The sequence below is a fragment of the Vulpes vulpes genome, chromosome 11, assembly GCF_048418805.1.
Source record: "Vulpes vulpes isolate BD-2025 chromosome 11, VulVul3, whole genome shotgun sequence".
Classification (NCBI taxonomy): domain Eukaryota; kingdom Metazoa; phylum Chordata; class Mammalia; order Carnivora; family Canidae; genus Vulpes; species Vulpes vulpes.
Window position 1 is genome coordinate 9,584,946 of NC_132790.1, and position 23,778 is coordinate 9,608,723.

Below are 23,778 nucleotides of genomic sequence, written 5' to 3' on the forward strand. Positions count from 1 at the left end.
CCACAGATAAAGGCTGAGGAGGATCCTCCCTCACTCATAGGCATGGTCTAAACACAGCCACCAACTCCACCCCATACCCCAAATCCCATGATCAATACTATCTCTTTGCATTTGGCGCTGACCTCTAGAAAGAACACAAGCACTGAGATTGACCCACCATGTGGCTATGGAAAAGTGATCACTTCTCTTCATTTGCTGACTCAAATGAATTCTAAATTTAGATCTTGGAGTCTCTGGTATCAAGTGTGTACCACCAGGTCAGTGGGAGGTAGCCCTGAACTCACAGACCTGAGTTCAAACTCCATCTCTTTCACTCTTCAACTGTGCATACTGGGGCAAGTTACCAACCTCTCTGAAATTCAGTGCCCTTTTCTATAATATGGGACCACCAGTTGCATCTACCCCACAGATTTGTGAGTCCTGGGCTAGAGTAAACAAGAATCCACCTTGTGTGCAAAATGTAAGGAGGCATCAAAAATCCCAACAATTAAGATATATAATATTTTAATACACTGTTTTAATTTTTAAATTAATGCAAAATATCTATGATGAACAAAATATCAAAAATTTAAAATAAGGACAGGATTGGGATCCCTGGGTGGCGCAGCGGTTTGGCGCCTGCCTTTGGCCCAGGGCGCGATCCTGGAGACCCGGGACCGAATCCCACATCAGGCTCCCGGTGCATGGAGCCTGCTTCTCCCTCTGCCTGTGTCTCTGCCTCTCTCTGTCTCTCTCTCTCTGTGTGTGTGACTATCATAAATAAATAAATAATTAATTAATTAAAAAAAAAAATAAGGACAGGATCGATGATAGCGCCGAGCCACACTAGATCCTGAAGCAAAAGGGAAAATCAATACCATTGATCCTGTCATTACCTAAAACTTTGATATTCTGTTCATCAAAGCCAAAGATATTTTTGCATTAAGTTTGACTTTTAAAAAATGTTACCTTAAAATGTGATCTATCTCCACTATTAAGTTTTTGGTGCTCCCTTAAATCTTGTGCCCTAGGTGAGGTGTTCCTAGTCCTGAATATTAATGAGCTAATGCACAGAAAGCACAGGGCCTGATATGCGTCAGATCTCGGTAAATCTGCGCTCCCTTCTCCTTCATGAAGGAATCTTATCTGAGAAACAGAGGGAGGGCCACAGAGCGTGACTATAGAGCATCTGGACTGGAAGGGTCTTAGAGGAAATAGGGTGGAGGAAAGGGAGGCCAGAGGCAGATTCTGCTCTATCTTCTTCCTAGGGTCAGCCTGCCTGGGGCTCTCAGGGCTCAGGACATGCCAGCACCTGTGTCCCCACAAGAAACGACAGCAACCTCAAGCAAGAGCATAGAGCACTGTGCCAAGTGCTTTACATGTGCTCACTCATTGAAATCTCACAGCACCCTGCAAGGTAGGTACAGTTCCCCTAACCCTGAAGTATGAGAGTGTGAAGAACATGCCCCAGGTCACCCTGCTGGGTTGGGGCTAGGGCCTGAACCCAGATAGTCTGGCCCCAGAGCCTGTGTCATAACCACTGCCCCCCAAAGCGAGGCATGCTTGCACCAGGGAGATCATCGGTGTGCCAGAACAAATAAACAACAATAAGTTAATTAGTAATATAACTTGCTATATATTTTATTTCATTTTTAATATTTAATTTTGTATTTCCTTTATGATACACTTATACTAATACTAATGTGTGTATGTGTATATATATATATGTATGTATATGTATCTATGTATGTGTATGCATGCATGCTTGAAATATTTTTACTGGATGGAGCTTGCAACCCAAAGCATATGCAGACCACCACTGCTCCATATAAACCGATGTCTTGAGGGCACTCAAGACACTTGAGTGTCTTGACACTCAAGACACTCAAGACTTTGAGCTTGCAACCCAAAGCATATGCAGACCACCACTGCTCCATATAAACTGATGTCACTGAGGGCAGAACCAGCAGCAGGCTGATGGGACCTGTGTGTCTTAGCTGACACAGGGCTTTTAATTCACTATCCCTTTTGATCCTCACAATATACCTGGTGGGGCAGGTCTATTCCTACTTTTCAGATGAGAAAACAGCCCCAGAGAGGCTGGGTGACTTGTTGGAGGCCATGTAGCTTTTAAATGGCAGCTGTGGGTCTGAAAGGTCTGGGCTATTGACTCCTCTGGTAAAGTAGCTAAGAGCAAAGGTTTGCAGCCAGGCCATCTGACGTTGAGCCCTGACTCCACCACTAAGCTGGGTGGCCTCCAGCGTGGCACTTATCTCCCTCTCTGTCTAACCTGTTTCCCAATCATAAAACAGAAACAAACTCCTGTTTCACAGGGTATTATTTTAAGAATTCAATGAAATATTTGGGCAAACCGGTTGGGGCCTGGCACATATTAAGTACTCGATAAATGCTGGTCAGAGCGAGGGCAGCCCACAGGCCTGCCCACAGAGGGGCTCCCACTCCCCACCTTGCGCGACTGGTCTGGATACTCACGGCAGAGGCGCGGGGTCCGCCAGTCCACAGCCACCCCATGCTGGCAGCACTGGTGGGCATAGGCAGACACGCTGGCACAGAAACACTCACAGTCACCGCCCCGGCTGCAGCCACACGTGTCCGTCAAGCAGTTTGAGTAAAACCAAGTGACATCAACCTGGGGGAGATCAGAGGAAGGCTCCTGAAGGTTAGCCCTTTGGCTTCTCAGCTGACGCCCCCTAGCATCAGGGAGCAGCATAAACATGAAAGGACCACAGGCCAGAGTGAGTGAGCTGCCAGGGTGGGGTGGGGACAGACAGGTGGCCGGCTCAGACGGAATCAACTCCATGGTCCAGGCAGACCCGACCTCTGAGAACCAAGCTCTCCCCTTTCTCCCCTATGCTACTGGATCCAGAGGCTAAGGGTGTGGCTGAGAAACAGAAGGAGGGGGGCGGGCAGGAACTCCCCGCCAGGGCCAGGCCGACAGAGCCCTCGAGGCCCTGGGGGTGCCATGCAGAGCTAAGCACCAGCCCCCCTCTGTCGCCACTGAGGGCAGAACCAGCAGCAGGCCGATGCCACAGTTGAGGAGAACTTCCTCATCAGGAGGAAGAGCCAGACTGAGGTCGGTTTAGAAAAGGCATGGAAGCTGTTTGTCTGGCTGTCTGTCCTTGGCTGTCTGTCCTGGGTCATCTGGGGGAACAGGATGGGCTCATCTGAGCAGGCTGGAGGCAGGGGATTGGCAGAGGTGGGTCTGCTTTCTAGACCTGAGGTGCCTCTCCCAGGCACCAGCAGGGGAGCAGTTGCAGTCGAAGAACAGAAGGATCCCAGGAAGGTGGGGAGGGGCTCAGGAGGGTGGAGGCTGGGGTCCACTCACCACAGGGTGGCAGGTCTCAAACACCTCGCTGAGCAGGATGCTGCACTCTTTTCTGGCAAATGGTTCCCGGAGAGGATTCAGGACACACGTGTCCCAGGGGTCAAGGGTGTCTGGGCACTGAGAGGCAAAGGCAGGGCTGTTGATCTCTTTACGCCCACAATGCCTGTTGCCTGGTGGGGTGGACAGACTCTTGGAGTGGCCCCTACTTCCCCCAACTCCCGAGGTTCAAATCCCTGTATAATCCCTGCCCCTAGCGTGTGGGAAGGGCCTACAACTTGCTTCAAACTCACAAAAGAAGGCAAAGGTGATCCCATAGATACGGCTATGTGTATGCGATTGCATTTTTATGCTACATGGATGGCAGACCCATCTCCCTGGAGTCTCTCCCCTGCTGGCTGTTGAGGAAGCAAGCAGCCATGCAGGGGGGGTCTCACATGGTAGGAATGGAGAGTGGTCTCTAGGAGCCGAGGGTCCTCTCTGGCCAACAGTTAGCAAAAAACACTGACGTTCTCAGTTCTATGGTTGCAAGGAACTGAATGCTGCTGACAAACACACAAGTAGGTGGGGAAGGAGATACCTCCCCAGTTGAAGCTCCAGATGAGAGCCCAGCCCTGGCTGACACCTTGGTTGAGCCTGCGATACCCCAAGCAGAGAATCCATGACTAATAGCTAATACAGACTGCCCCAATGTCTGCTGAGCCTCCTTTATCAGTCCTGCATGCTCGCCAGAACCCCCCAGGATATGCCAAAGGGATTATAGAGAGAGGAACAGCAGAAAGGAAGCAGATGAGGAGAGCAGTAAAGGTTAGTCATCCTCTCTGCTTCTCTAAAATGGGGGTAGGCGAGAGCACACTCTTCTGAGGCTGCAAGAGCAGCCCTGTCTATCTGAGGATTACACGGGGCTTCAAGCCATGACTGTCCCCTGCGCCCAGTCTACATAAGCTCATCATGGTCTACTCCTCAACAGAGAATGAGGGACCCAAGATGACTCAGCCCAGGAAAGGCAAATATGTAACCCTCACATCACTACTCTCTGCTGCTATCCCCATAGCAGACATAACTAATCAATCGCAGTTCTCCTTCTAGCTGAGCCTGACACAAGTCTTAGATATTTCTCAGCACAGCTTCCCAGGCTGCCTCTTCTGACACATCAGAGTTGTCACTAGAGATTAAATCCAGTCACCGTCCCTCTCCTGGCACAGCTTCTTCACAGAGGACCACAGAGAGAAGGAGCTTACTCAAGGTCACCCAGCAAGTCACTGGATGACCCAAGACAAGAACCTAGGTCTCCAGCTCTCAATTCATTCAGTGCTGTCTCACCTGCCATAGCTCACAACTTGGGGGCCTCAGCCATCTCCCAAAACCCAGGGATACCCTCCTCATTTCTGCCTCTGCTGAAGCTGTCCTCCTTCTCAGAGGCCTTCTCTTTGACACATTCATCTTTCCAAACACGGCCTATCCTTCAAACACCAGTCTACTCCCACCTCCTTCAGGAAGTCTTCTCTGATTGCCTCAGCCCACATGGGTCTCTCTTGGACTCTCCTCTGGACCAGACCTAGTGCCAGGCACTGGGGGCACAGAGATGGTCCAGATGGTCATGTTTCAACAAGCCTTATCTTCCCTAGTAGGTAGGTGGTCATCTCTCCTAGGACAAAAACTTCATCTCCTCTTCAGCCCCCACCCTCCCACAAAGGCTTGACCCAGGGCACATGTGCAGCCTGATTTGTGAGAGGGGTGGTGTGTCCTCAGGCCACAGGACAAAGTCTAAGGCTGAGGATGCCAGGTTAGAGGCTGAGAGAACAATGGCCGGAGCAGTCTCACACCAGTACCTCTGACCTGGGGCCAGGTACCCCCAGTGCTGGCCAGGGCCCACTTGAGTGAGGGAGCAAGCCAGCCGAGGGAGGCTTTACCTCAACTGCAGCCCAGCTGCCGCCAAACTCCTGGGGGTTAGTTAGCTCTAAATTCTCCGGAGTCCTCATCTCATTGATGGTTTTTAAGTCAAAGTTCCCACAGAGTCCCGCCAGCTGGCCCTGGAGGAAGAGAGGACATTGCAGTCACCTACAGGAACACCCAGAATGACCAACCACTGGCAGAGGAGTTGCCATGACCCCAGGAGTCTGTCATTGACTCAGAAGCAATTTCTGGAGTCACAGTATAAAGAGGATAGGAGAGGAGTCAGAGGAGAAAGGCACAGAGTGGGATGGGGGCAGACAGGACAGGAGGCATGGTACTCCAGGGTCCTTGGTGAGGGTACAGCTGGTGCGAGGATGCCCAGTGGCCTGGATCAGCCCCAGGCAGGAGTACAGGGCCCTGGCAGGGTCACTGCTCAGGCAAGTACCTGCCACTGTGGCCCAGCCTGGATGTGCACTGTGGTTCTCTGGTCCCACAAGAGGGTGATGTGCTCCCTTGGGAAATGAACCAGCGTGAAAAACCCTGCTTGCCACGTGTGGACCTCCTGCTTCTCATCCAGGAAGCTCTCAGGACTCTAGACGGACAGCGATGGGCATTCCTGAGGCCTGAGTGTCCTCCAACACCAGGGTCAGCCGCCCAGCCCCAGGAACTCACACCCCCCTCACATCCTGACACTGACTTCTATGCTCCTGACTCTGACCAAGGAGTTCAATCTGGGCTGCTGACTCAATAGCTCCAAGGAATCTGGCCCTTCTCCAAGGAACCGGGTCCTCAGCCCTCTTCCCCCTCCCCCTCCAGCCCCTGTTAACATACAAACTCTCTGTACAGCCTGAACCAGAACCAGGCCTTACAGGACTTCCTGAGTCGTCATCAAAGATAAGGAGTGAGTTTCCAACGTTGATGGAAATAAACTTCCTACAGATGATGCCAGAGCTGTAGCAGTCTACATTCTCTACAATCACAGAGAAACTGAAATCCGAAGTGCTCTGAGGAGAAAATAAGTTAGTTCAGTAAAGCCAGGGGGAGAAAAGAGCCTGCTGCCAGGCACAGAGGTAGTGGGACATGAACTCTGAGGTGCTTTTCAATCCACTTATACTTCCTATTAGCTGTGTGACTTTGGGCAACTTATGTCAGTTCTCTGAAGCTCAATTTCATTGTTGGGGGCCTAGTACCTAGTGCGTGTAGTCACTCTCCAAAAAGTACTGGATGGAGGATGGATGAATGGATGAATAGATGGATGTATAGTAGGGATGACTTGTGCTGACAGGGGGTAGAGGCACTGTCTTAGATACATGGTGATGGTAGTGTAAGCCTTTTTAGAGGGCAAATCGCAAGCACTGGATAACATTTTATGTGTATACAACTTTTTATAGCAATTACACTTCTAAGAATCTAGAGATACATTCACAAAAGTATTCACTGAGCATTTAAATTTCAGCAACAACCGAAGTGTCTGGCAAAGGGGGGGTGGATAATAAAACAAACTAGAGAATGTCCTCTCTGCAGAATTTTACAGAAGGAAGAAAGCAGCATGTACTGATTGTATAAAGACTAAGGTATATCGTATTAAGCGAATAAAACAAATTATAGAATCTTAACCATATAAACAAAGTGCATGTGTGTGCGTGCGTGTATCTGTCTCATGGAAGATGACCTTGCAGGATTCACACCTGTTGTGAGCAGGGAATGGGAACAGAAGAGCTGTGAAGGGAAATATTTATTTTTAATATATGTTTCTACATTGTTTTAAATGTCAGTGAAGATCACACATTACCTTTGAAATTTAATAGTTAAAATAGAGTCAATTATCTGTGTCTTTGGGTTATGTGAAAGACCCCCATACGATGCCTGCCCCATAGATGGGACTCATTCTATAAAAGGTTCATCATTATTATTACTCTTACTATTATATAATGAGACAGGCCTGTAGCAAAATCCAGGTCCCCTGGGCATGTCTCTGACACTCTCCCACCTGCCCTCTTGGTATCCTTTTTCTCCTCCTGGAGAGGATCCTGCCTATACTATGCCTCCTACCCCACATCACCATCCCTTTTCCTTCACAGGAGCTGACAGCTTTAGCACACCAAATTTCCTGTCGGATTTCTTGGTTCAAACCCTGACAGCAGCTCTGCCACTGCCTGGTGGTGTGACCTTGGGCAAGACACCTAACTTCCCTAAGCCTTAAGTTGTTGCATCTATAACGTGAGGTCAATAAACTCTACTTCGTAAGGTTGCTGTGAGAATTAAGTGAAATAATCCATGAAATTGGCTCAGCAGACCACCAGGCACACAATAAAAGCTCAAGAAAACATTAGTTCTTATTACAGACAGGAGAACCATTGGGACCCTGTGGGACAAGGCTATACTGGTGAGTGGACAGGCAGTGGGATATTATGTGACTGCGAGCTCTGTCTAGTGGAGCCTGCTCCTCAGCACTTCTTTCAGGCTCTAGATAGCTTAGATCCTTCCACCCACCCAATTATGCATCAGACTAGAGTCTGGAACATCATCATGCCTGACAGGTCCTCAGCTTCAGCCGCCCTGGGTACCCATACAGCCAGCTGGGCAGACACATCCAAGCACTCACCTTGACCAGGTGCACTTTGCATGTCCCCACGAAGTCAAATGGGAGCCCATCAAATGTGCGGTAATGCCGGTCACCATAGGCCGTACAGGTGGAAGCGCAGGGGTGGAGAGAGCACTGGAACGAGCCCTGCTGGCACACACTGAAACACAGGTGCCCAGACCAGCTCACAGGGCACACTCCCACATACTCTGAATATCCCCAGCAGAGCCATGGCCTATAGAGCACCCACTATGCGCCCTTTGGGCTAGGGGGTCACAAACACCATCAACCTCCAACAGTAGCATGGAGGTCACAAAATCACATTTGTGTAAACATTTATAAGGCATCCCCCAAATATCTACCTATGCATACACTTGTATATATACACACATCCCTGTGTGACACACAAACATATAATACGGGCACGAACATGCTGGAAAGGGGAATGCTAGTCTGTGCTCATGTTCATGCTTCTCATATCCATCCTCATCCCCAGCAAAAAGTAGAGCCTGAATGGTACCTCCAGGTACTTACCAGGTATGGCAGGGAGACATGACCTGGTCCCCAGGGAAATATTCCTTCCCTTTCCAAGTACATGGGCAATCTTCTGGCAGGAAACATGCATCCCCATGTCTGAGTAAGCTGTAGGGACACAGCAAGCAGGTGGTTAGGAAAGCACCCTTCCCATGCCTGCCATCTATGGAGGACCCTGCATCCACATGGATACTGTAGGACAGCTCTCAGCCTTTACCCAGAAGAAACTGACCATGTACCCACCTACCATCCTCAGAGTAGGGCTCAGAGTAGCCCTCAGAGTAGGGTTCAGAGGTAACTTAGTAACTGGAAAAATCGAAGACAGACTTGGCCTACCTTGGAACCTCTGCCATTTATCAGGAAGCAAGGCTCAGCTATACCAGCCCCATCTCCCACAGCCAGGCTGGATGCCAGTTGTCCCTTAGGCACTAGCTATATATTAATGAACAGATGATGAACATGGGCATTTGCCCTCCTACCCGAGTTGCTTATGGAGCAACCAGTAGACCTGCGTTAAAAAGAAATGTTAGGAGCGCCTGGGTGATTCAGTTGGTTAGGTGTCCGACTCTTGATTTCAGCTAAGGTCATGATCTCCAGGTCCTGAGATCAAGCCCCTTGTTGGGCTCCACACTGGACACAGAGCCTGCTTAAGATTCTCTCTCCCCTTCTCCCTCTTCCCTTCCCTGACCCTGCTCACATGCACTCTCCCTATTAAAAAAAAAAAAAAAACAAAACGGGGATCCCTGGGTGGCTCAGCAGTTTAGCGCCTGCCTTTGGTCCAGGGCACGATCCTGGAATCCCAGAATCGAGTCCCACATCAGGCTCCCGGCATGGAGCCTGCTTCTCCCTCCTCCTGTGTCTCTGCCTCTCTCCCTCTCTCTCTCTCTCTCTCTATGTCTATCATAAATAAATAAATCTTTAAAAAAAAAAGAAACATTAAAGGAAGTTTTTCAGGAAGACAAACTCAGATTCACATGAAGGAATAAAGAGCTCTAAAAATAGAAAATATGTTGATAAATAATTCTAGAAATTGTTGCTTAATTTCTTTAAGAGATAACTTGAACACTTAGAGCAAGGTTAACATCAATGAATTGTGAGGTTTATAAAATATGTAGAATTAGGGATGCAACGACGGCTCAGTGGTTAAGCTCGGCTTTCAGCTCAGGGTGTGATCCTGGGGTTCAGGGATCAAGTCCCGCATCAGGATCCCTGAGGTGAGTCTGCTTCTTCCTCTGCCTATGTCTCTTCCTCTCTCTCTGTGTCTGTCATGAATAAATAAATAAAATCTTTAAAAAAATATGTAGAATTAAAGTGTACAACAATAATATCACAAAGGACAAGGAATAAGTAAGTGAAAGTATGCTGGTACAAGTATTCTTCAGAAAGTGGTAAAATAATAATTCACAGTAGACTGATAAATGGAAGATACATATTGTAATCCCTAGAAAAACCACAAAAATAAAAATGCCAAGATTTCATTAAAAATGAAATAAAGGGGCAGCCTGGGTGGTTCAGTGGTTTAGTGCCACCTTCAGCCCAGGGCATGATCCTGGAGACCTGGGATCAAGTCCTCCATCGGGCTCCTTGCAGGGAGCCTGCTTCTCCCTCTGCCTGTCTCTGCCTCTGTGTGTGTGTGTGTGTCTGTCATGGGTAAATAAATAGAAATCTTTAAAAATAAATAAATAAATAAATAAAGTAAATAAAATAGAATATTAAAAAAATACTTAAGCCCCCAAAAGGCAGAAAAGACCAAAAAAAAAAAAAATAACCAATAGGGCAAACAAATAACAAGATGATAGTATTAAACCCCATCTAATTACATTAAATCCAAATGTATAAACTCTTCAATGAAAAGGAAGAAACTAGGGGCGCCAGGGTGGCTCAGTCAGTTGAGTGACTGCCTTCAGCTCAGGTCATGATCCCGGAGTCCTGGGATCCAGCCCTGCTGAGAGGGAGCCTGCTTCTCCCTCTCCTCCCCACTATGCTATCTCAGTCGCTATCCCTGTTTCTCTCTCTCTCTCTCAAAATAAATAAATAAAATCTTAAAAAAAATAAAATAAATAAAAGGGATAAACTGTAACATTGGCTAAAAAAGCAAGACCCAACTGCATCCTGTTTACAGAAGACACAACTGAAAATATAAAGGCACAGATAAGTTAAAAGTAAAATTACAGGAAAAAATACCATGCAAACAGCTGTTCTAAGAAAGATGGAGCGGCTTTAATAACATCAGACAAAGTAAACTTCAAGCCAAGTAGCATTAACAGAAATAGGAGAGAGAGTTCATGACAACAAGAGTCCATTTATCAAGAGAATATAACAATCCCAAATGGGCATACACAAAGTAACAGAGCTTAAAAACAGAAGCAAAAACTCACAGAAACTAAAAGGAGTAAGAAACAAATGCACAATCATAGTTCAAGATCTCAACATTCCATTAATGATAGAAAGAACAAAAACTTTTCAAAGATCCAGATCTGACCCACTCTGACAATGCTCTTGACTTAACTATTTAAAAACTCTTCTGTAGAGAACAAGATGGAGTCACTCATGTCAAGCAGTGGCCCGTGTCCAACAGTGACAAGAGCAGCTAAGGGCCTGGCAGCTGAGACCAGATACCACTGAGACCAGCACCAGCCGATGTCACCCTCAGAACTGACAGCCAGCAGAAACAGAGGATGTCCATCTACGAAGGCCCAAGACTGATAAAATCCCTTTTAAAAGGGAGGATTTTTGCCACAAACTGTCAAACTCCTCAGATAACGGACTCCCTTATGCCTGACCACTTCCAAAAAGGCAGCTGCTGCCGAAGGTTCTGTATGATTGGTCGCTGAACAGAACAGAGATCCTTCACCCGCTGCTTGAACATGATAAGCAATAAGTGCTGGGAGCTAACCTGGACTGGACCAAGGCCACATCTCGACCGTGCGCTCACAGACTGACTTCACGTTTGGTTTGTTAATGTCCTATCCCCCGTTCTATCTCATTTGTTGTGTGGCTTGTCTTGTGCTTTGGTTTGTGTGACACGTAAGAAGCCAAGTTAATCACACGGTGAAATGTCATTGAGTTTGGAATCCCGAACCTCCTTTATGATCGTGTTCACCTTGCTTTATGACTGAATAAAGCTGACACTGTGGAAAGACACAACCCGTGTGTGCACTTTTCATAGAGTGCTCTTGACACTATACAGTAGCAGCAAAATGCACATTATTTTTAAGCATTCATGGGAGGTTTACCCAGACAACTATACTCTGGACAATAAAAACTCAATACGTTTCAAAGGTCTGAAATCCTATATTCTAGGATCATGGTGAAATTAAATTAGAAATCAGGAATGGGGTGCCTGGATGGTGCAGTTGGTTAAGCATCCAGCTCTTGGTTTCAGCTCAGGTCATGATCTCAGGATCATGAGATCAAGCTCCATGTTGGGCTTTGCACACACAGTCTGCTTGAGATTCTCTCTCCCCTTCCTTCTGCCCCTCCTGCTCGTGCCTTCTCCTCTCTAAAATAAACAAATCTTTAAAATAAATAAATAAATCATGAACAAACAAGTATAGGAAAAACTCCAAATATTTCAAAATTTAGTAACATTTCTAAATAACTCATGGGTCAAAGCAGAAATCATAAAGGAAATTAGAAAAGATTACAACAAAGATAATGAAAACACACTGTATCAAAATTTGTAGTGAGCCAAAGTGTGCTTACAGAAAAAACGTATAGCTTTAAATGCTTACATTAAAAATAACAAAGGGTTACAATAAAAGATCTGAACTAGGAATATAAAATCTAATTAAATCTAAAGTAAGTAGTAAGAAGAAAATAGTAAGAGCAGAAATCAGTGAAACAGAAAACAGTAGGGAAAAAAATCAATGAAACCAGAGTAGGGTCTTTGAAAACATCAATAAAATTGACAACCCCCTTCCTAGACTGGCTAGTAAGAAAAAGTTCAAATTACCAATATCTGGAGAAAAGAGAGAACATCACTGCAGATCCTACAGATACCAAAAGCAAAGTAAAGGAATACTCTGATGATGTAAAGCCAATAAATTTGACAATCTAGATGGAATGGACAGCAAAGAAATAAAATACCTATTAATAAGTTCAATGACATGTGCAAAGTCTTTCTATGAAATGTACGAAACACTGATGAGAGAAATTAAAGAAGGCCCAACAAATGGAATAATGCCATCTTTGTGCATTGGAAGACTCACTAGTGTGATGTCAACTCGTGCCAACTGACTTCTAGATTCAACACAAAACCAATAAAAATCCCAGAGGCTCTTCTGTAGAAATTCCCTAAGTTCACATGGAAAAGCAAAGACCCAGAAGTGCCCAAAAAATCCTGAAAAAGAACAAAGTTGGATCCCTATCACTTTCTGATTTCAAGACTTACTATAAAGCTTCAGAAATCAAGACAGTATGATACTGGACTAGAGACAAACAAAGAGATTAATGGTATAGAATAGAGTCCTGAAATAGATCCACATTTATACAGTCAATTTATTTTTTTTTTAACAAAGAGACCAAAGTAATTCAATAGGGAGAGAAAAGTCTTTTATTAAAATGGGGCTAGAACCACAGGAGATCCATCAGGAAAAAAATGAAATGAAATTTGACTCCATTTTATTATATAGAATCATTTCAGATAGATTATAGAGCCAAATGTAAAAGCTAAAATTATAAAGCTACCAGAGGAAGACATCAGAGAATGTCTTTACGGCCTTGGAGTTGCAATTACTAAGGAGAGGGAGAGCACTGATCATAAAGGGGAAAATGATAGATTAGACATAATCAAAATGTAAAACTGCTTATCAGAAGTTTTTAGATATATTAAAATATATTAAGTAAATAAATAGGCAAACCACAGACAGGGAGAAAATATTTACAATGTATATATTTGATAAGGAAAGAACTACAACTCAATTTAAAGAAAATAGCCAAATAAGATATGGGCAAAAGACTTGAATGGACACTTCACAAAGGAAGATATACAAATGGCCAAAAAAGGGACGCCTGAGTGGCTCAGTAGTTGAGCGTCTGCCTTCGGCTTAGGGCATGATCCCGGAGTCCTGGGATCGAGTCCCACATCAGGCTTCCTGCATGGAGCCTGCTTCTCTTCCCTCTGCCTATGTTTCTGCACACCGTGTCTCTCATGAATAAATAAACAAAATCTTTAAAAAAATTAAAACAGATGGCCAAAAAAAAAAAAAACCCACATGAAAAAGTACCCACTGTCATTAGGGAAAATTACCAGTTAAAATTATAAATTAAAACAATAATGAAATATGACAATGAGTACCTACCACTGGTACTATACGTGAACATTTAAATTTGTCATAACTTAGCAAACTATATGATTAGAATCTACACATCTTACTGTTTATAAATTATGCCTCACTTTAAAAGAATTAAGAGAAAAACAGCAGTGAGGCACCAAAAGTTGACTAGAAGCTGCATAATTAAGGGGAGCCACCATCTGGTTGGAAGAACCCCTAAAATGTCAGTTTCTGTGGATTTTTTTTCTCTTGGCCCAGCCCATTTTCAAAAGAACCCTCTTCATCTCCAGCCTGGGAGGCAGAAGCTTCAATGCCATTATTGTGGAAACCAAGCTGGAGAAGAGGACTGAGGTCCACTAGACTTTCATTTAATCTCCCTGTTTTCACTCTGCATCTCATCCCTCCTGGGGCTCCTGAGATCCAAGTCTCTGATCTGGTTCCAGCAGAAACTTTTACCACCTTTCTCCTGCTGGATGGGGTTAGGGCAGTTGTGTGACCCCAGAACATGGGGAAGGAGGCCTGGGGGGGTTGACCTGGCCCTGCATGGGATATCCTCCTGTCTCCCCCACAATACCCCACCTTCTGAGATGCCTGGAGCCTCCTGACCCTGGAGCTGTCAATACAACCTAGGCTGTTTCTCCTCGGCCTCCTTCTGGGCAAGCATAAGCTGTCAACTGCTGCTCTGCAAGGTCAGTTTCCACACATCCATTCTTGTTTGTTTCTCAAAAACTATTGACCCATTTTATGCTACTCTCATTCCCATGCCCGGTCTCTTTGTCCCTGGGGACTTATAGGGTTTTTTTTTGTTTTTTTGGGTTTTTTTTTGTTGTTTTTTTTTCCTCCATTACCAGTATTTCATTGTGGGAGGAAGCAGAGGGGAAAAAAAAGCATGTGTTTAATCCATTGTTTTCCCTGAAGCCACTTAACCTTCCTAAGCCTCTGGTTTTTTGTGCGTAAAACAGGGGTAATGATGCCTTCCTCCCAAGGTCATTATGAGAATTTCATTACAGACCTGGGCACACTGCCTAGTGCCTAATAGATACACAATAAATATTGGTTGCTTGTCCCTCCTCTACCCATAATTGCATCAGACACCAACAATAGGCTGGCTCATGCCTTCCACCTTCAGCCCAGGCCTTGCCTCTTGCCACCTCCCGAGGGATCTTTCCTGCTGCCCACCATTCATTCCTTGCTCCTTCCCTGGCCCGATGCAGACCTGCCCGTTCTTGAGTACTGCTGTGTGTCCAAAACAGAGAGAAGCTCTGGCCTCTGTCCTCAAGGTGCTCTCATCCTGCGGAGCACCTTCTCCTTACCTATTAAGGGATCCTCAGAAGACATCTGCAAATGCATGACATCCAAATGAGGAAAACAATGCTTGTCTGCTCACATAGAGCACTTACTCTGTGCTACTTTACAAATGAGGAAACTGAGACTCAAGGAAGTTAATTAACTCACCTAGTAAGTGGTGGAATCAAGATGCAAGCCTGACTCCAGAGTCTGTGCTTACAACCACTGTACTATACTACTTAGTGGCCCCAGGACCCTTGGCTTGGCAGCCAGATGCAAAGAAATCTGAAGTGGCACAAACAGCCCTAGTGGCTCCTGTAGTGGCTCAGGGTCCTTTGGAACAATACATGGCACCCAGAGATTCTTTTTTTTTTTTTAAGATTTATTTATTTATTTTTATTTATGATAAAGAGAGAGAGAGAGAGAGAGAGGCAGAGACACAGGAGGAGGGAGAAGCAGGCTCCATGCCAGGAGCCCGATGTGGGACTTGATCCCGGAACTCCAGGATCGCGCCCTGGGCCAAAGGCAGGCTCCAAACCGCTGAGCCACCCAGGGATCCCCAGTACCCAGAGATTCTTATAAATGGAGAGGGATATGGGGCCCAGGGTCCCAGAGGGTCCCAGGCAGGGATGGTTAGGATAATACTTAGGCATCTTTGGAAGCCCTACCCCAGCTCCCAAGGGGATATTCCAGAATGGCAGGAAATCCTTGTCCTTTCTTTACAAGTTGAGGCTCTAATAGTTTCCCTTTGACAAACCCCTACAGAATGTGTGTAAGCTCCTCATAGGGCATTTAACACAGCATGCGAGCCACTGTGGCAAATACCCCAGTTCAGTACTAAGTATTCAGTATTAAGATTAAGAAAGGGAATTCAGTATTAATATGGCATTCAGTATTAAGGGTTCAGTGTGAAGTATTAAGTATTCAGTATTAAGAAATTCAGTATTGGATAGTGTTCAGTATTAAGAAAGGGAAGAACACAAGTCTTAGGGAGCACTTACTACACAGTGCCTGGCTCCTTGCAGCCACTGCCTCATTCAAATTTCACAAGAGCCCTGCAAGGTGGGATTACTATCCTCAATTTACAGACGAGGACACCCAGGCTCAGAAAAAGTGACTTGTCTGATGTCACCTAGTCAGTGACAAATATTCAGGTGACTGAGCTGGGGGGGCCTCCCCCCTCCCCTTAGGACTCTGGACTGTGCATGTTCTCAGTACAGCTTCAGGACCTGAACTGAACTTTAAAAGACCAAGAACAGAGGAAGAGGATTCCGGTGCTGCCCTGCTCAGACTCAGCCAACAACCAACCAGTCGCAGCTTATGGACAAGAAAACTGATGCCCAGGTGGCCATGTAACTTGTCACAGGTTACCCAGCCCATTAGAAATCTTCACATTCTATCCATCCCTTTGGAACCTGGGGATTAAAAAGGGAATACCACTCTGGCTTTTTGATCTGAGTTAAGCTAATTCTTAATGGTGGATAATGTTCTAGAACCCTGCTATTCAAATTGTAGTGGCCAGACCAGCAGTATTGGGATCTCCTGGGAGCTTGCTAGAAATGCAGAGTTACAGGTCCCCCCTGCCCAGGCCTCCTGAATCAGGGTCAGATCCCTGATGGTGCATGCGCATGCACGTTAATGTTTGAGGAGTATAGTTTGAGACCACAAAGCACCGTCATGAGAGCACTCTCACTGAATCCTTCATTCCCAAGCCCCTCTGGGAGGGAGTCAGCAGTCCTCATTGTACAGATGAAAACACGTTCAGGGAAGTCATAGGATGGGTCACTGGCCCAGCTCTCAGTTCCACCTGGCCTCTGTGGCCTTGTCATCACAGGTGGCAGTGAGCAACCCTCAGTTCCTGACCCCAGAGGCAATGGCTCTCCCTGTCCTCAGAGAGGCAGGCTTGTATACACAAGGAGAGTGACGCAACAGGCCTTCAATGACAGACATTCCTCATAAGCTCCTCTGGGGCCTATGTGGCAGCAAGCATAGTCCACACCCTGCCACTTAAGTGGTGGCAAGGATCCTGTGGCAAGGATCCTCAAAAGGAAGCTTTTGAGACCTCACAGGGGTCTCTTGTGGATGCCTTTGCCTGGGAAGGGGTGGCTCCTAGCCCACAATATGACCTCTGTATGGGGGACCAGACCCCCGGCCTCACGGAGCTGGCATGCTCTGGCCAAAGGGCAGGATCCGGAGTAAGCAAAGTTGGGTTTGAGTCACGGCTCCTGGACCAACCACTTCTCTCCACCCTGCCCTTCGCCTCAGTTTCTTCATCTGCAAAAGGAGAGTAATGATCCTTCCTTCCTTCCTCCCAAAGACGCTCTGAGATTGAAGGAAGTGATAAAAGCAAGTTGTCTTATAAATAGTAAAGCCGGAACTGAGTATTCCCTTGTCTTACCAGCTTGATCCCCCCACCCCCTCACTTCCCTTGACTGCCAGGCCTGGCCAGAACTCCCAGCTGACCACCAAGCTCTGCCCCAGCTGAAGGACAACCCTGGGCTGCCAAGTCATTGAATCAGGCATCGAACTTCTCGGCCCACACCTGAAGTGAGACCAGAATCAGGAACAAGCACTGGTGAAGAAGGATGCCGGCCCCGAAGCCCACGAGGCACGCCCACAAAACTCAGCTTGTGTGGCGTCTCAGACACTTGGGTGGGAGACTATTTCCACTGGGTGGGGCCTTTCTTTTTGGAGTATTACAGGGGCACCAGCCCTCCACCTGAGGGCTCTGGTCAGGCCTTCGTAGAGAAAGGGGCAGAGAGGTGAAACATGGCTTTTCTCTCATGGGCTTCAACCCACTCCTCTGGAGCGTGCCACACACCCCATTCAGTGCTTCCACTTCAGCAATGCCTGTACTCCTCACGACAACATGCTGAAGTGGTAGGCGTTATTATCATTCCCACTGTACAGATGAAAAACAGAGCCTCAGACAGGCTAGGCCTTTTCATCATCCAAGGTCACACCACAGCAAGAAGCAGAGCCAGGAAGGATCCACTCCGGGCTGGGTCCCCACACCACGGTTCTTTCTCAGATTCTGTGCTGGCCCTTACGTGATCACACAGCCATCCCCCCTGCGTGGCCGAGTGAGGAATTCCTTGCCCCTCCCTCTGCCTCGTGGCCCCTGGCTCTGCCAGCCTCCTGGAGAGGGGGACCAGGCAACATGGATACTCACCCCTGGGGACAGGCACAGCCCGAGAGACAGGGGCCATGAGCTGGCACGCTCAGGTTCAGCAGCTGCTGCTCACATGTCCTCTCTCTGCTCAGCCTGGGGTCGGCGTGCAGGTCACTGCAGTTCACGAAGACCTGGCCCGCGGGGCAGCTGGTGGCTGGAAGAGAAGACGGTGGCTGCTGGGAGGAGCCTGGATGCTCAGCAGGACGTTTGAGACACCAGGCCCTAGTGTCAGGTGAGGGGAGGGGAGCTCCTGGGTGGCAGGGGTGGCCAGGGAGACCTAGCGACCCAACAGCTGGAGGGTGCAGGGAGAGATGGGGCTATGATGCTTTCAGAGGCATTCCTTGGGTTCCCAGATGCACATCATAGAGGGAGGGAGGGCGTGTGCTGTCACACAGGACAAGCACCACCACTACCAGTACCAAGGGTATCACGTCCTCTCCACCAGATACTGCTCCAGGCACTTCACATGCGTTATCATACTGGATCCTGCAACAACTCTGTGAGGTATTAGCATCCCCCACTTCCCGTACAATGGAAAGAAGGGACTTCTGCTTTCAAAGCCATAATAAGGTGAGAGAAGTACCTCCAAAGAGACCAGGAGATGATCCAGAAAGAGGATTGTGATGCAGCATGGCCAGAGGACTTTTAACAACAGGAAAGTCAATTTCCCATTACCTGTGTTTCTGTGATATAAACCCCCTCTCTCTCTGAGCCTTCAGTCAAGTCAGCTGTGCATGCTTACACCTCGTGTAAGTGATCTTTTTTAGGGAAATCAATAAAAAGGAGGTGAGTTTCAAGCCCAGCTTGGGATGGAGCAGAGAGAAAAGAATAGGCACAGGAGATGAGGTAAAAGTCCCAAAGAAGAAGCAGTCTGAAGCCAGAAGCAACAAAAAGAAAACACAGAATTCTAGGCCATAGATGCAAAAGAGGAAGCGAAGGCTCAGAGAGGTGAAGTGAGTTACCCAGGGCTGAACAGCCTGCAAGCACTAGGCAAGATTTGAACCCAGGGCTGCCAGACTCTGGAGGCCCTGTTCTTTGCCACCTCCCATATGAGTATTCTCTGACCACTCTGTGCCAATCCCCATCCTCACTGCTCCCTGCCCTCCTGCTCCAGTGCCCTCTCTACCATCTCCACCTCCTTCACAGGCTGCCCCACCACCATGCTACCCTACCCCCACCTCTATTGTCTGGGATGGTCTCAAAGGCCCAGGCTGTCCTTTCCAGCTCTGTGACCCCCAAGTCTACCACACGGCTGGGCACAGAGTCAGCCTTAGCAGATGAGTGACAGCTCAGATCGGGAAACCCAGGCCCCGTGGGAGGTTGAGGGACTGTCCAGACAGCCCCATGGCTGCCCCTGATGAAGACAGAGTCTCAGCCTCTCCTTCCTGAGAAGCAGGAGGGACAGCCGCTAGCGTGGGGCTGAGGTTGGGCCAGGATTTCTGGATGCCGCCCTCCAAACTGGAGCCTCTCCCAAGGCGGCAAAGAATACAGGAGGCTCAGTGTGAGGCAAGACGTGGCTGGGCTCTCTCTGTCCTGGTCTATCCTCAAGCTCCCCACTCTCCTCTCCATAACCCCACTACTGTGGAGGAGCCCCCAGGAGAACCCGTCCCCTTCCACCTTACCTGGGGCTCTGCTATCGCAGCTCATGACTCCATCTTTACAGTGGCTGCAGAGAGAGGGGGAGTGGGGGCGCACTGGGATTAGCTGACTCAGTCACTGCAGAGCCACAGACTGTAAGCTGCTGTGCTCGGGCCCTGCAGGGCTCAGACATGTATCCCCACTCCGTCCCTGGCCCCCTGCACAGAGGCGGAGGGTGAGCACTGCTTTGTGAAAAGATCTGCTCGGCTGTATTTTCTTCAGTCAGCAACTTCCATTTAAAGAGAGGACACTGACGCTGCTATCTAGGGAGCTCACCAGTGGCCCAGAGATGGGATGTCGCTGTCTCCAGGGGGATAGTCCATTCCTTGAAAGTGGCAGGAGCACTGGTTCCTGTAAAACCCAGGACCAGAGAAAAGTCAGCCGACTCAGGAGCCAGGTTAGGGACTGCCGAGGATGGGGACCCCAGCCCTCAGCAGCCAGGCATATAAGGGCACAGAGATGAGAAATGGCATCTGCTGTGACAGGTGACACATCTCCAGGGAGTGGGGAAGCCACTGGCACCAGGGACTGAGGTCAGGGCCATCCAGTGAGCCAGAACAAAGATAGCCTCTCTGGTCTCTGTCCACCCGAAGCCAACCTCCCTGGGGCCAGGGAAAAGAGAGGTGACAAGAACTGGGCCACGCTTCCTGAGCCTGGGCTGTGTCAGGGACAGATGCAGGAAGGGTATCCTCCTCCTGCTCATTCATACCCAGCATTTGTTCTGATCGCTCAGTGCCCACACCATACCGATTGTTAAACATTCTGAACACCAGGCTAGGCCCTCCAAATACGTCATCTCATCTATTCCTCACAGGGTCCCTTATGCTCTCTTTTGGCTCCTCTTTGTAGGTCAGCTGAGGGCAAAGACAGTATCCTCCTCATACACCTTCCATGGCCCCTGCCAGTCCTGGCAAAGGACAGGCCTTGGAGCAAACCAACTGAAGGCTGGAGGGGATGTCTGAACTCATCCAACCCCTGTGCTTCTAGGCCACCTTCTCTCTCTCCAACCCCTCCCCCCATATAAACCTCAGAGGCCCTTTTGTTGGCAATACTCAACCGCCAGGGGTGGGGATCTCAAAAGAGGATCCTATAGTTTGGAAAGGCCTCTGAGTGATTGCAATATACCCCTACAGGAGCCCCTCTCCAGCCCCCACCTCTCAGTGGAATGTGACACCATTCTAGAGGAGAAGCAGGCCAAGAGGGGACCAAGGGCTTTGCCAGTCAGCCCTGGGATCCTGTGAGGTCACCACCTCCCACCCCTGCCTCCAATCACACTAAGGACACGCCTCAACCAGCCTCAGAGCTAGCTGTTCCCTTGGCCTGGAGCACTCTTCCCTCACTTCACCCCATCTTTGCTCATGTCACCTCAGCAGAAAGGCCTTCCTCCTGTACTCACCCCATGCGACACAACAGTAACCCCTCCCTGCCTGTTTGTAGCTTGTCACCACCAGACCCTTTAAGTGTCTGTCTTTTTATTAATCTGTCCTGGCACAAGAATGTGAGCTCCATGAGGGCAGGATTCTGTTTTGTCTGCTGCTGAATTTCCAGGGTCTAGAATTGTCTAGAACATACGAGGTGGTCAATAAATATTTGTGAAAGGAAAGAGGAGATGAAGGGAGAGAGGCTGTTTCTGTGGGCTTGTTATTCTGTCTCATGCAGAAGCCAGGCTGAAGTGGTCTAAAGAGCTGGGGCTGAGGAAAAAGGCCTGGAGGGAGGGGTCCAAGGGAGAAAGCCCACCCACCCAATCACCCAACAAGCTCTGCCCTATGACTACGAGATGAAGCAGGGACATGAGAAATGCAGTCAGCCTCCCTAGCCTCAGATGCCCTGGAGACCCTCAGCCTCTCCCCTCCCACTCCCTGACAGAGGTCAAGCTAGCTCACTCACCTAGGAACACAGAGGTCAGCCTGGGTATCCAGATAGGTGTCCGGCGGGCAGGTACAGCCTTCTACACACTCATCCCCACTGAGGTCACTGCTGCCACCAGCCGCACAGGTCACAGGGCCGGCCAGGTCCTGGCAGGTTTGTCCACACAGGGCCACACAGGGGCTATACTCCTTGGTGGCCTCACAGGACAGTGCTGTAGTGGGAAATGAAACCATGTGCTTTGTCTCCCTCCTCCCCACCATTGTGTGGGGGTGAGGTCATCATCCTGATGAGAACTGAGAACCAGAGAAGAACTTTGTTCAAGGTCACAGAGTGGGTCAAGGTCAGACATGGGATTTGAACCCAGGTCTGACTGCAGAGTCCCACTTCCTCCCACTACACTACAACGGCATAGTGGCAGGGCTGGGTCCCCTTCCTGAGCTCAGCCTGGACCCTGCCATTGGTATTTCTTTTTCTCCGCAGGGTGTTCCTCTTAGGTAGTGATACTTGGGGAGGGCAGAGGTCATCAGGTCATCACTCACTGACAGTCCTACACCCATCCATCACCTACACATAGACACAGGCACAGGTGGGTATTCCACACACTTCTGTCCCTCTCACTTCCACGACTATAACACACGTGGGCTGTGAAGATCAATGTGCCCCATTTAGCAGTCTCTTGGGGTCCTCTGTCCAAAGATTCAAGGCTACTCTCCTCGTCTGGCCAGCATCCCACTCCCTCAGGGTCTCCTGTACCTGCCAGAGCCAGACTGTCAAGCTGTTGTTCTCACCCAGGCTACACATCAGTCTCCATTTAAAAATGTTGATGCCGACCCCCATTGCCAGATATGTTCTTTTCATCGATACTGAACATAGCACAGATATGTGCATTTTTCTTTAAAAGCTCCTATGATGAGTCCAATGTGCAGCCAGGGTTACAAACCACTGGTCCTGTCTAGTCGCCTCTGGAGAAACTCTGGTTCAGAGAGGGGCAGGGCCTTGCCAGGGGCACACAGCAGTTACCTGCAGGGCTGGCACAGACCTCAGATCTCTTGGCTCCCAAGACAGACTCTTTTCATTTCTTCAACAAACATATGCTAAGAGCTCACTGTGAGTGGGGCTTGTGCTAGGGCTGGGGGCACAGAGACAACTGAGACATGGGGAGGACCGTGGCCCAGGTGTGGGGGGGTGAGCAAGGGCCAGCTCATGCCCATTGACGCATATGTGCACTGAGGGCAATGGGAGCCAGTGATCTCGAGAAGGCTCGCTCGGGCTGCAGGGAGGCCTACTGGGAAGCCCCAGCCCCGGGTGGTGGCAGTGGAGGTGGTGACAAGTGGGTGAATTTCAATCTCCAACTGACAGGCCTGGCAGGACTTGGAGATGGGCTGGAGGTGAGGGTAACAGAAAAGTGGCCAGTGTCACATGTCCTGAGTGGCAGGCCTGGGTGGCCAAGGGGATGGACAGCATGGAAGAGGGGTGGGGTGGGGGGTGTCAGGTGGCAGAGGGGCAGGTGAACACGTGGGTCTGGAGCTCAGGCTCCTTGGGCCGCCCTCCTGTGGGTGCACCTGTGTGGGGCACTCACCACAGGCAGGCAGGTGGGCACGGAAGTCAACGGGGAGCCCATGGCGCCGGCACAGGTGAGCGTAGTGGGCCAGTGTGGCACACAGGCAGGGCTGCCCGCAGCGGCAGGCATCCTGGCGGCACTGCTCAAAGTAGGGCACGGGGCTCAGGTACGCGGAGCAGGGCGCAAACAGCTCCCCGGTGAGCACGCTGCAGGACTGCACTGCAAAGGAGGCTGGATGGGAAGAGCAGGGGTGGGGAGCAGGGAGCTGGTCTGCCTGGTGCCCCGGGCCCAGCCTCTTCCTGGGGCCTCTCCTACCTCTCCATGCCCCACCTCATAGTCAGGGTGGTTGGCATGAGAAGGTGGATGGGAGGGTGTGTGTGTGTGTACAGCAGGCCATGGACATGGGGGTAAATGACTAAAGGAGGGCGAGGGCGAGTGTGTGTGTGTGTGTGTGTGTGTGTGTGTAGCACATTCATGCAACATGGTCCACCTTGCATGGGACATGAATCCACATGCTGGGAAGAGTGAACAAAACTCCTGCTTACCCTGTAGTCCAAGGAGACTGCACCCGAACAACTTACAGGGAGAAGGGGAAGGCCTCAGAGGGAGAGAAAGGTGGGAAGGCAGATGGGCATTGAA

General features: G+C 48.9%; 1 protein-coding gene across 1 annotated transcript in view; it reads right to left on the reverse strand.

The window, feature by feature from the left end:
• OTOG (otogelin) overlaps positions 1-23,778 on the reverse strand; it is an 89,215-nt gene that overhangs the window by 40,767 nt on the left and 24,670 nt on the right. Inside the window, exons 19-30 of the mRNA XM_072725470.1 lie at positions 23,158-23,370; positions 21,597-21,789; positions 19,986-20,060; positions 19,694-19,737; positions 18,072-18,225; positions 8,337-8,444; positions 7,824-7,962; positions 6,088-6,222; positions 5,664-5,810; positions 5,236-5,355; positions 3,326-3,442; positions 2,473-2,629 (exon numbers count right to left, since the gene is read on the reverse strand). Of these exons, the coding sequence (XP_072581571.1) occupies positions 2,473-2,629; positions 3,326-3,442; positions 5,236-5,355; positions 5,664-5,810; positions 6,088-6,222; positions 7,824-7,962; positions 8,337-8,444; positions 18,072-18,225; positions 19,694-19,737; positions 19,986-20,060; positions 21,597-21,789; positions 23,158-23,370 (1,602 nt within the window). The remainder of the gene's footprint in view (positions 1-2,472; positions 2,630-3,325; positions 3,443-5,235; positions 5,356-5,663; positions 5,811-6,087; positions 6,223-7,823; positions 7,963-8,336; positions 8,445-18,071; positions 18,226-19,693; positions 19,738-19,985; positions 20,061-21,596; positions 21,790-23,157; positions 23,371-23,778) is intronic.